Genomic DNA, 13,004 nt, shown 5'->3' on the forward strand with positions numbered 1-13,004 from the left:
ACGCAATGTAAGCAAGAACAATTAAAATATCAATGCATGTCTATTATACTTACTGTCCTTAAGATAGTCATACTTCACCCAATGGTAAAATACTGATTTTTTAATAATTCTTGTAAAATAAAAACACTGCACGTCCTTGTAAACAAGGGCATAACCCATAAAACCTTGTGGTTCCTGTCTATACTTATAGTTTCTAGAACATCTATACAGCAGGTATTTTTATAATGAACCAACAACTACTCAAGGGCAGCTGACAAATTCATAGGCATCTTTAGATCATCACAATTACAGAATCAACTTATTTTGAAGTTTGTGGCCATTAGTGGATACTCACAGTGTCCATTACTGCCTCCACCACTCTGAAAAGACCACTCTTCTTTTTCTAGTGTCACTCTTTGGCCTTCAATTGTGATATGACAGTGCTGACCATTCCTGATTCTTGAAACTCTTCCTTTGGTTTCTACCACTCTCTTCTGATCCTCTGACCTCTTCCCAGGTACTCTTCTTCAAGACTCTTAAATGATGGTATTCCTCACAACTCTCTCCTACCATGTCATTTTACAAACCTCAGGGTGGGGACATCTCCTCTAAACCTCTGAATAATTATTAAATTTCCTTAGTTCAAACTTCTCTCAAACTCTAGATCAACATATCCAATTATATACCAAACAGGTATCTCCCCTTGGAGATTCTGCAACCACGTCAAAATCTTTACCAAAATTGAGCTCATCCTTCCTAGTCCAATTCTCCCAGTAATTCTCCAGTATTCCCTTCTGAGCCAATCCATCTATTCAGTTACTCAAAATTCCAAATTACCCTAAATTCTTTGCCATGATCCTTCTCTGGCCAGTTATCAACTCTTTCGATTCTTCCATTTTGTCTCCTCAAAGTTTATCTGTTTCCTCATCTTCATCAACACATCATAACTTTAGTTCAGTGTTTCAACATTTTTCACCCAGACTCCTATAAAGCAGTCTCTTAATCTCTAAATTCCAGATTCTTGAGTTGTCATGACAATTAAATAAAATAATGCAGCACTATATTAAAGGTGTGACACATAGCAAACACTCAAAAGTTAGATGTTACTAATGCTATTCTTACAGAAACACCTAGATTGTAAAAGTTATTTGAGGGGCTGTTTCTTCAATATAAACATGAAAACAGTCTTCCTAGTAATTGTAACATTTAAACCAACCAATAGATATATATTCTCTACTTCCAAGTCCCCTAGAAAACACCAACTCTGGCTCCCCAAAGCAGCATACCATGTTTCTATGCAAACTGGATCTGTATTATGAGATTAACAGTTAATAGAGCATCTATACTATACACGAAAATTGCATGCTCTTTTTAAAAAGTTACAGTCCCTGTCAGGCAAATGATGACACCAGGGGTGACTGTAAGAGTTTAAAGTTCAAAGGCAAGGGAGTGTCAAGTCAGACCATTATGATGAGTCAAAGGGAAATATTTACACCCCTACAAAGAACAGTACAGAGCCTTATACCACTCTATAAATGTGAAAAGCATACATCTATAGGGGGATAAAATACACACCTGATAATTTAAAGCTCTAAATTTCAGCTGGTTTTTAATGAAGACATGATTATCATTTCAGCTCATAAAAATAATCTATGTTAGACCATAGTGGTGCTTCATTCTTGGGCTATGGCTCTTTCTTCAAAAGATCAGAATATTTCCATGTTAGGATTTTGCTTTTTGAAGACCAAGTTCAGAATTGTTACTGACATACTGATCCTTCGGCAAAATGGTGAAACTTTTAAGAAGCCACTATTTTAATTCTATTTTAAGGTATCAAATTTAACTCCCTGAAAAAGCACAAATGACAACACACTGTCATCACATTTATCACTTAGAAAAAGCTATCAAGTATTTTATTATTTTATTCTACATTATATACAAGGTCATAAAAGGCCACAGCAGTTTTTCAACATATAAACCCTTTAAAGTAGAGGGCACTATGAAGGATAGACAAGTATCAAAATGAAGTCCAGTAACGCAGGCATATACTCAGTGTAGTATTTCTGAGGAATAACAAAGCAGATACCAAGTCATCCATAGTTAGCTTACAACTATTCCACAGGTTTTTATAAAACCTCTTTGGGATCTGTTACTAGCCTAAGTGTACCCAATTAACATTTATTTTAAGAAATAAAACCAGAATGAAAGAATAATAAACTTTAGAGGGTATTTTCTAATTCTAGTCACTACAATAAAGCTCTCCAAGAAGGAAAGCCTCTATTCTATACCACCTTCCACTTCCTCCTGCATCAAGAATAGGAAAGAAAGAAATGGAAGAAAATGCTCAATATTCCAAATTATTCCTGCTTATTTGGAACTTTGCTTTTTTGCAGGGGTTCCTTCAAAATGTATTTCAGACCCTTTAACAATTAGCTTTGAATTCCTAAATAGGCAATATTGCACCCTCTTGAATAGTAACTCAAAAACATTGTTTTCCGCTCTGTAAAAATACAATCTTTAAAACTATAACTGGTATCAGCAGATCAATATAAAAAAATACAGTACCAAGCTACACTGGTATATTTCCATATTAAGAACTTCAAAATATACTTATCACTGAGACCATAGTCCTTGCATTAGTTTTCAGTCCACTATGAACAATTATCTGCTGCATGTAAACATGTCTAAATAACTATAGATAAAATACATCAATCATAAATTTCTGTAAAAGATAATAAAATATCTTCTTTAAAAAACAAAACAATAATAAGCTATTACTGCATTGTTTCCAATTTTATGAAAATGGAACAACCTTATGGTTGTTGCCAGTCCTGAGTTCATTGTAATAAAAATGGCCCTAGTTCCTGGTTAAAGTCAGCAACCAATCCATTCTCTTCAGTAGATGTCTTCTAGTACTGCAAGCAAGAGGCAAGAATTTGTTTTAAGTGTTATTTTGTCCATTAATAAAATTATATACCAGAAACTGACCAGTGCCACAGTACTGTGTTGCAAAGAGTTTTCCATCAGGAGTGGGATCTGAGAAAGCAATTTCTTCTTTACTCAAATATGAGCCATATATAAAGTTACTCCTATTAAAAAAAAAAGGGGGGGGGTGTGAAAGGGTAAAAAAAAAAATTACTATTTTTATCATTAAAATTGGAAAAACCTGTCAAATACAATTTGACCAGAAAGACTTTTCAGGTAATGTTTATGTTCTAAAAATCATTGAAAATAACTGTTCACATAGATTATTAATAATGTGAGGTAAAAAAATTTTTAGGCTGGGAATGCAAGCTAGTGCAGCCACTGTGGAAAACAGTATGGAGGTTCCTCTAAAAATAGAACTACCCCATGACCCAGCAATTGCACTACTAGGCATTTATCTATGGGATACAGGTGTGCTGTTTTGAAGGGACACATGCACCCCTATGTATACAGCAGCACTATCAACAATAGCCAAAGTATGGAAAGAGCCCAAATGTCCATCGATGGATGAATGGATAAAGAAGAGGTGGTATCTATATACAATGGAGTATTAGCAGTCAAAAAGAATGAAATCTTGTCATTTGCAACTACATGGATGGAACTGGAGGGTATTATGCTAAGTGAAATTAGAGAAAGACAAAAATCACATGACTTCACTCATATGAGGACTTTAAGAGACAAAACAGATGAACATAAGGGAAGGGAAACAAAAATAATATAAAAACAGGGAGGGGGACAAAACAGAAGAGGCTCATAAATATGGAGAACTGACAGAGGGTTACAGCAAGGGGTGTGGGGGGGGGCGGGGAGGATGGGCTAAATGGGTAAGGGGCACTAAGGAATCTACTCCTGAAATCATTGTTGCCCTATATGCTAACTGATTTGGATGTAAATTTTAAAATTAAATTAAAAAAAATTTTTTTAGGAAAGCAACAACGGTTTTAAAACATTTACTCAACACCTTTTCATGATAAAAACACTCAACAAATCAGAGTAGAAGGAACTTTCTCAACCTGATAAAGAGCATCAGAGAACATTAAAGTTAATGTGAAGACTGGAAAGTGTCCCCCAGAGATCAGGAACAAGTTAAGGCTATCTGTGTTTGCACCTCTTCCATTCAATAGTGTACTTAACTGCAGGCTCTAGTCAGGGCAAGTAGACAAGGAAAAGAAACTAAAAAGCAGATCAGGAAGGAAGAAGTAAAAAACTCTCTTTTTGGACACTTTTGGATGATCTTATATATACAAAAATCCTAAGGAATTCACACACAAAAAATATTAGATCTAATTAAAAAGGGAGTTCTGCAAGGTTGCAGGATACAAGATCAAGATTAAAAAATTAATTGGGGGTGCGCCTGGGTGGCTCAGTCAGTTGAGCGTCTGACTTCGGCTCAGGTCATGATCTCATGGCTCGTGAGTTCAAGCCCCACATCAGGCTCTGTGCTGACAGCTCGGAGCCTGGAGCCTGCTTCTGATTCTGTGTTTCCCTCTCTCTCTGCCCCTCCCCTGCTCTCTCTCTCTCTCTTTCTCTCTCAAAAATAAGTAAACATTAATAAAATTAAAAAAAATTAATTGGGGCGCCTGGGTGGCTCAGTCCGTTAAATATCTGACCTCAGCTCAGGTCATGATCTTGTAGTTTCTGAGTTTGAGCCCCTCTTCAGGCTCTGTGCTGACTGCTCAGAGACTGGAGCCTGCTTCAGATTCTATGTCTCCCTCTCTGCCCCTCCCCTGCTTGTGCTCTGTCTCAAAAAATGAATAAACATTAAAAAAAATTTTTTAATTAATTAGATTTCTATATACCTGAAATTAACTATCTCAGGAGTAAGTTTAACAAAAGAAGTGTAAAACCTGGAAACTTAAATAAAGAGAAAGATAACCCGTGTTTATGAATCAGATCTATGGCTGCTTTCGCAGAAATTAACAAACTGGTGTCCTAAAACTCATATGGAAATGGAAAAGTCATTGAATAGTCAAAAGAATCTTAAAAAAGAACAAAACTGAAGAAGTCACACTTCCATATTTTGCAACATACTACAAAGCCTCAGAATTGAAAACAGTGTGCTACTGGCATAAGAACAGATCAATGGAATAGAACTGAAGACTCCAGATATAAAACCCTGACAATCAATGATTTCAGACATGGGTGCAGAGACCATTTGATGGAAAAGACCAGTCTGTTTAACAAATGGTGCTGGATATCCATATTAAAAAAAAAAAAAAAAATGAGTTTGGGGGCTCCTGGGTGCCTCAGGTAAGCATCCAACTTCAGCTCAGGTCATGATCTCACAGTTCCATGAGATCGAGCCCCATGTCGAGCTCTGTGCAGACAGCTCAGAACCTGGGGCCTGCTCCAGATTCTATGTCTCCCTCTTTCTGTGCCTCTCCCCTGCTCATGCTCTCAAAAATAAACGTTAAAAAAAATTAAAAAAAAAAGAAAAATGAGGTTGGATCTCATCTCACATCATACACAAAAATTAACTTAAAATGAATCAAAGACCTAAATGTAAGAACTAAAATAATGAACTCTTAGAAGAAAATATAGGTATAGATCTTTGTGGCCTTGCATTAGGAAATGGCTTCTTAGGACACCAAAAACACAAATGACAATAGAAAAAGATATACAATTTGGAGTTCAAAATTAAAGACTTTTGATTTTGAATCAAAAATAAAGACTTTTGAAGCACTTTATGTGCTTCAAAGCACATAAAAAAGATGAAAAGACAGCTATGAAATGGTGGAAAATACCTGCATGTCCATCAACTGGGATGAAGAGATAAAGAAGATGTGGTATATATACACAATGGAACATTACTTAGCTATTAAATGAACGAAATCTTGCCATTTGCAACAATGTGGATGGAGCTAGAGTGTACTGTGCTGAATGAAATAAGTCAGTCAGAGAAAGACAAATACCGTATGATTTCACTCACATGTGGAATTTAAGAAACAAAACAGAAAAATATGGGGGGGGGGGATGGGAGGAGGGAGAGAAAGAAAAACAAACCATAAGAGACTCTTAAACATGGCGAACAAACTGAGGGTTGATGGAGGGAGGAGGGTGGGGGATGGGCTAGTGGGTGATGGGTATTAAGAAGAGCACTTGTTATGATGAGCACTGGATATTATATGTAAATGATGAATCACTGAATTCTGCTCCTGAAACCAATACTACACTATATGTTAACTAAAATTTAAATAAAAATTTGAAAAAAAAAAATTTGGAGATCATATATCTGATAAGGGACTTGTCTCCAGAATATATTATAAAGAACTATTATAATTTAATAAGAAAAAGAAAAACAATGGACACAGGATCTGAATAGGCATTTCTCTAAAAAATATATATAAATGGCCAATAAGCACATGAAAAGATGGTGAACATCATTAGTCATTAGGAAAATGTAAATCAAAACCAAAACAAAATACCATTCCACACTCATTAGGATAGCTAAAATTATGACAGGTGTTGGTGAGGATATCGAGCCTGTTATGTGGCTGGAGGGACTGTAAAATAGTGTAGCTGCTTTGATAAATAAACAGGTTGGCAGCTCCTCAAAATGTTACACAGTTACCATATGGCCCAACAATTCTACTCCTAGGTATATACCAAGAGAAATAAAAACGTGCAAACCAATTACCAAGAAATAAAAACACACAAAAATTTGTACATGAATGTTCATAGATTATTCATAGCAGCCAGAAAGTATAACCAACCCAATGTCCATCAACTGATAACTGGATAAATGAAATGTGGTGGTATATGCATACAATGGGGTATTATTTGGCAATAAAAAAAGGGATGAAGCACACAGATACATGCTACAACATGGATGAACCTTGAAAACATGCTAAGTAGAATAAACCAGTCACAAAAGGTCATATATTATAGGAATCCATTTATATGAAATGTTCAGAATAGGCAAATTCATTCAGATAGAAAAGTACATTAGTGATTGTAAGAAGGTGGGGGAGAGGGAAATGGGGAGTGATTTCTAACAGGTGTGGGTTGTGGGGGGACAGTGATGGAAATGTTCTGGAATTAGAAAGTGATGATGGCTGCACAGCCTTCTGAATATACTAAAACCCACTGACTGTATAGATGAATTTTATGCTACGTAATCCCAGCTCAATATGGCTGTTTTTAACAAAAAAAAATTTTTTTATTAGCCAGGATACAGACTATCAGAATTTTCACACTGTAATCTTAAAGGAGGGGCAGGGCGCCCGGGTGGCTCAGGTGGTTAAGCATCTGACTTCGGCTTTGCGCTGATGGTGAAGAGCCTGCTTGGGATTCTCTCTCTCTCTCTGTCTCTCTCTCTCTCTGCCCCTCCCCCACTTGTGCTCGCTCTTGCTCTAAGTGAATAAACTTAAAAAAAAATTAAAGATAAATAAAACTGCTTTTCATTTAAAAAAACAAAGGAAGGGCAATGCCCTCATATTTAGGACTAGTATTTCAGCAGCTGCATTTTCCAGGTTTAGTTTTTAAAGAGCTAGAAATATACCTGCCTGCACTCATCATGAAAAGTGTGGGTAGATCTGAGCCCTCCTGGATCATTATTCACAATAAAATAAGGGGGAAGAGACCAGAAACACATTAAGGCTCTAAGATTTCTAGAGCCTTATGACCTCACAATGATGAATTACTTTGAAAGCTATACCTACAGTAATCGCAGACAGGGATTTTAGGAATAAACAAAAACAAGAGACTGACATGAAAACCTCATCTGCATGATTAATTTGAACTTCCATTAATCTGTTAGCAAAGGTACTTTAAAAGAACAACAACAAAAAAACATGCAATTTATCTGAGTCTTTTCCTCTATACCTTTAATTTAAAATCAAGCAATAAAAGCAAAAAGAAAAACTAATAAGAGACTTAAATAATTTACAAATAATATTCTTAAATTGAGACAAATTTTCCTAAAAGCTAAATTCCCAAAAAACTTCCCACACTGATCTGATTTTCTTTAAAATTCTCTGATATTGAACACAGTTTGAAATAAGTGGGTTATTTTGCCCTAATATAGTTACAAGTAAGCAAAAATGGTTTAACAGTATTTAACTGATAGTGCTTTCTCCCCCCTCAGATTAACTTCACATAAAAAACACAGATCCAATATGCTGACAATATTACACAAATTTTAAATTAAGAAGATAAAGATTATACATTTAAGATTAATTAAATGCCAATCTTTATACTAAAAATCTGCTGAAATCTTAGAACAACAGAAAATGACTTGAAGAATTACATTCAAGTTACCTTAGGCATTCAATCATGCGAGAGGCAATTTTCTTCCGACGCATCATGCTGAATACCCATATCCGACTGATCCCACAGATTGCAGGCTCTGGCAATGTTGAGCAGCACCAGGCTTTTTGCCTTTCAAATCTGACTTTTTCTTCCTCTGACCTGATAACTGGAAGTTTCTCTTCTATAACTCTGTAGCCCTAATATATCAAAATTAGAGGAAAAAATTTTAAAGTAAGAAAATTATCAGTTGTCTAGTACTAACCTTAGTGAGGAGATCACTACATGTGTCTGGCTTCTTAAACTATGGGAGTCACGTATATTTTCACTCCCACTTTAGCAGGAAATAGACCTGAATCTCCATTCCATTCTAATTCACTTACTAGTTATGTCACCATGAGAGAGGTAACTAATTAAGATTTGAGATCCTCATCTATAAACTAGAGATATTTTTCACCTCTTTCAGAAAACTGTTGAGAAATTAAATAAGGTAATACATACAAAATACCTTGCCATCATGGCTGGCCCATAATGGCAACTGAATGTTATTTTTTTCCTCTATTACCCACATTCCAAGGACCAGCAAAGCACATGTGAAGAACTCAGCAGTCATAACAACTGTCTGTGTGATTGCTGCCACAGTTTTAGGGTTCACAGCTATGCAAGAACTAGGAATAGGAATGGCAGAAGAATCAAGAGTTTTAAAAGCTGCTTTCCCCACACTCCTGTCACTTTAAAAAAAAACCACCAAAGTGCTTTAAAAAGCATGATGTCTCCTCTACCAGTCTAGTTGGACAACAACCAGCCTTCTGATGGGACATGGTACAAAACTTAAAACAATCAGACAATACAGTGAAGAATTAACAACAAACAGCCATTACATAACTATCTTCTAAACACTGCAAAAATCATTTGTGGAACTAGGCAGAACAGAAATGAAAAAAATACAAGGGTTTGCACTACGTAAAATTAACTCAATTTCAATATGGCAAACTCTGCAAGCCATTTCATATCAAACTTATATCCCCAAATCACCTTATCAGCTATTCATTTAAATCAATTTTGTTAAAATAGACAAGATTCATAAAGCTATACAATTTAAGGCTGAAATTTTTTAACATATAGAAATTAGTCCATGAAGACTTGTTTTGACTTTGTTTCGTTAGAAAACTTTATGATAAAATATACATTTGCAGGCAACTATTTATATACTAAAAGATACCAACTGAACAGAAGTCAAATCCAATGTGCACTGAATTCATGAACAAGAGCTCAGCTGAAAAAAGCCAATTTAAATAAGGTATGCCTTCTTTGAGCATAAACAGAATCTTCTGTTCTCCTAAGTTGGTCTATTAGTACATAACTTACCCAATGTGAGCATATACCTTTTATTGTGATTCTTTTATTTAGTTTTTGTACAATTTGGCTCCTAAATACAAACCAAATTCTTACCTAGCACTCAACCAAAGAAGTGGTGATCTGTTCTGGGGATGGGCAACTTTTTATAAAGAAAGGCTTTGTAGCCCACCTGACTTCTGCTGCAACTATTCAACTCAGTCTTTGTAGTGGAAAACCAGCCACAGACAATATGTAAGCAAAAGGATATCACTATTTTACAGTAAGATTTTATTTACAAAAACAGGCTGGGTTTTGTCCTCAGGCAACAGTTTGCCAACCTTTGCTTCATTCCAGTACTAAAGCGACTGAAGCATACATTACATTAGTCTCCAACATGGAAACTTCCTACACAAAATTTTACAGTGCTTTCCATTTATAAAATTTTTATTTTATATACTAACTTGAGAAACTAATTCTCACGCAAGATACAATTCCACTTAATAAAAAATTACAGGAAATCTGACATTCACATGCTTCCTTACATCAAATGTTGATAAATTTACCAGGATTATGTTATTCAAGTTTACACAGTAAACCCTTTAGCCACCAAACTACATATGAACACTCTTTAAAAGTCACTTACCCACTGGATATGTTCCGCAATTAGGCAACCAACTACTTTTTTGTCATTAGAGATAAACAGAAGTGTTTTAGTTCTGGAATAGCACATTAGTGGAGCCTGTTGGAAACCTAAATCATTATCAACCATCTCTCTAATCTCGTCAACCTGCCAAATAAAGAACAGTATTTTTTGTAACAAAAAAAGCAATGTATAGATGTAAAAATATACTATTACAGTTCAGTAAGTTGAGTATATTATTCGAAGCAGGACATTGTTTAAAGAGTTCTTTGGGGGGCACCTGGGTGGCTCAGTTGGCTCTAGGGATCAAGCCCCATGTTAGGCTCTGCACTGAGCAAGAGAACCTACTTAAGATATTCTCTCTCTCTCAGTTCCTACTCTCTCTAAAAATAAAAAAAAATTTAAATTAAAAAAATTGGAATGATTATGCTGACCTACTGACCTGTTTTTCAAGGCCTGCGGAACAATGTGCAAAATGAGGTAAAAAATGGACAGTAATGCCAAGACCAGCAGTCTAAAGAACAAAAACAGTGAGAGTTTCTACAACGGACAATAAGAACATTAAAGCGTCCCATTAGAAGCATCACGGGTTTGAGAACTGGAGAGAGCTTCACTGGAATCTTAGCCAGGCAAGCCACTTTTCTTTCCAAGCCTTAATTAGTACTCTCATCAGCAAAATGGAAGTGAGAGGAAAGAAACACATGTTTATTCCTTATCAACCATTGACCAGATATTATCTTACTTAAATCCAACATCTCTTCAAAGTCTATGGTTCCTCACTTTACATGTGCAAGGAAGAAAATTCAAAGGTAACTTTCTCATGTCAGATACTGGACATCTAGAAAACCAAGGAGCAGAGATTTGAATCCTTAAATACTAATATGACATCAAACCATGCTTCTTGTAGTTTACCTCCTAGAACTGTGGTCAAGGTCAAATACAAGCTCTAGCTCTTGTAGGCACTAAAAGGTTTTTGTAAGTACTCAAACATTACTTCTTTCCCCAGTTTAAAAAAAAAAAAAAAATGCAAGAGGCACCTGCGTGGCTCATTTGGTTAAGCACCTGACTCTTAATTTCTTAGATCATGATGTCACAGTTTATGGGATTGAGCCCCAGGTTGGCTCTGCACTGACAGCATGGAGCCTGCTTCGGTTTCTCTCTCTCTGCCCTTTCCCTGCTCAGGCTTTCTCAAAAATAAACACTTAGCAAATGCAAATAATCAGTCCAACAAATACTCATTTGTGTTACTAAGTTTAAAATGAAAATAACCCCTAAGAGCATTAAGTCTTCATACCTCTGACATGTAGAATACCATGTAATAAATCCTTTATTCAGGGATGAAAACTCAAGTCCTTTTAATCCTAGAACAGGAGCCCATAATACAACTCATATTTCAGTTCCTAAAGGCAAATGACTCACAATTCCTTAGATTTTCATTTTTAACCCATTATGGGATATTAACTAGTAACATACTGCATTGTTACTAAGATTCTGTCCTGAGAAACTAAAACGAGGATGTTCTTATTTACTTAATATTCTTAGTTAAGAAAAGTCCAAATGCCACATGTGGTGGTGTAGCAACTGTTCATTTCCAAACGGTAATGGCTGGAATTCCAAAAACTACATAATTTACATTTAGTCAATCACTAATCCAATATTAACTAACAAATATTTGTTTTTATGACAAGGATCAATGTTTCAAATATAAGACAGGGGGCATAGTTATGTGTCATTCTAAATGCTATTGTCTATATTATTAGGCAGTGGTGTAGTATGGGGGCTTATTTGGTTATCTGAGATTGTCCCGTCATAGATAATACAGGGTTATCTGAAGTCAAAAACAGTAAGATAAAGTAGAATGTTAGCTATATTTTCAAATTATAGGGTTAAAATGTTTCTTTCAACCTCCCTTTCAAGTGAAGTTATCCTAAATTTAAAAAAAAAAAATTGTTTTTAATAGGTATTTATTTTTGAGAGAGAGAGAGAGAGACAGAGTGTGAGCAGGGGAGGGACAGAGAGAGGGAGACAGAGACTCCAAAGCAGGCTCCAGGCTCTGTGTGGTCAGCGAAGAGCCTGATGTGGGGTTCAAACTCACAAACCGCGAGACCATGACCTGAGCCGAAGTCAGACGCTTAACCAACTGAGCTATTGGTTAAGTTATCCTAAATTTAAAGAGGTCCAATTGTTAATCTAAAAATAAGCATAAATAAATCATTTTTCTTGCATTTTCTAGACATTCTGGACATAGCTCAGTGAAATTAAGATTTACATATAGACAACTGGACCCATTGCTGTACATTACAAAGTACTTCTGAAAACGCATGTGGAAATTGGAAAAAAAAAAAAAAAAAAAGATACTTGATGTAATAGAATGATTCCAGACTTCATTACCTCTCTGGTTTATTTCTCCAAACCTTCAAAGTATGGAACTCTAAGTTGGAGTAAAACCTGGTTCACACTAGATAAGAGGATCTTTTTAAGTTTTCTACATTATAACTATAAATCAGAATATATCTTTTTTTCTCTTAACATTATATGATTACCTCATGCTTAATCTCAGAATTACTACTATTATATCCTCTTCTGCAATAAGTTTTTATTTAAAAATTTACTCTCAGGGTGCCTGGGTGGTTTGGTCAGTAAAGCATCTGACTCTTGATTTTGGCTCATATCATGATCTCACAGTTCATGAGGTCGAGACCCACATTGGGCTCCACGCTGACAGCACAGAGCCTACTTGGGATTCTCTCCCTCCTTTTCTCTCTCTCTGCCCCTCCCCTGCTCGCTCTCTCTCCCTCAAAATAAATAAACTTCA

The 13,004-nt window shown here is 35.7% G+C and overlaps 1 protein-coding gene across 7 annotated transcripts in view; it reads right to left on the minus strand.

The window, feature by feature from the left end:
- Positions 1-85: 85 nt before the first annotated feature.
- The window catches only part of ESCO1 (establishment of sister chromatid cohesion N-acetyltransferase 1), a 77,630-nt gene continuing 64,711 nt past the window's right edge, over positions 86-13,004 (minus strand). For 6 of the 7 annotated variants that reach the window (XM_060613420.3, XM_060613418.3, XM_060613419.3 and 3 more), the window contains 3 exons: positions 10,193-10,336; positions 8,224-8,411; positions 86-3,068 (listed from right to left, as the gene is read on the minus strand). In XM_060613420.3, coding sequence (XP_060469403.2) covers positions 2,921-3,068; positions 8,224-8,411; positions 10,193-10,336 — 480 coding nt within the window. In that variant the 3' untranslated portion in view covers positions 86-2,920. Of the gene's footprint in view, positions 3,069-8,223; positions 8,412-10,192; positions 10,337-13,004 lie in introns of those variants that run through there. The other variant, XR_009604300.3, reaches the window with a different exon arrangement.

This window comes from Panthera onca, chromosome D3, assembly GCF_046562875.1.
Source record: "Panthera onca isolate mPanOnc1 chromosome D3, mPanOnc1 haplotype 2, whole genome shotgun sequence".
Taxonomy (NCBI): domain Eukaryota; kingdom Metazoa; phylum Chordata; class Mammalia; order Carnivora; family Felidae; genus Panthera; species Panthera onca.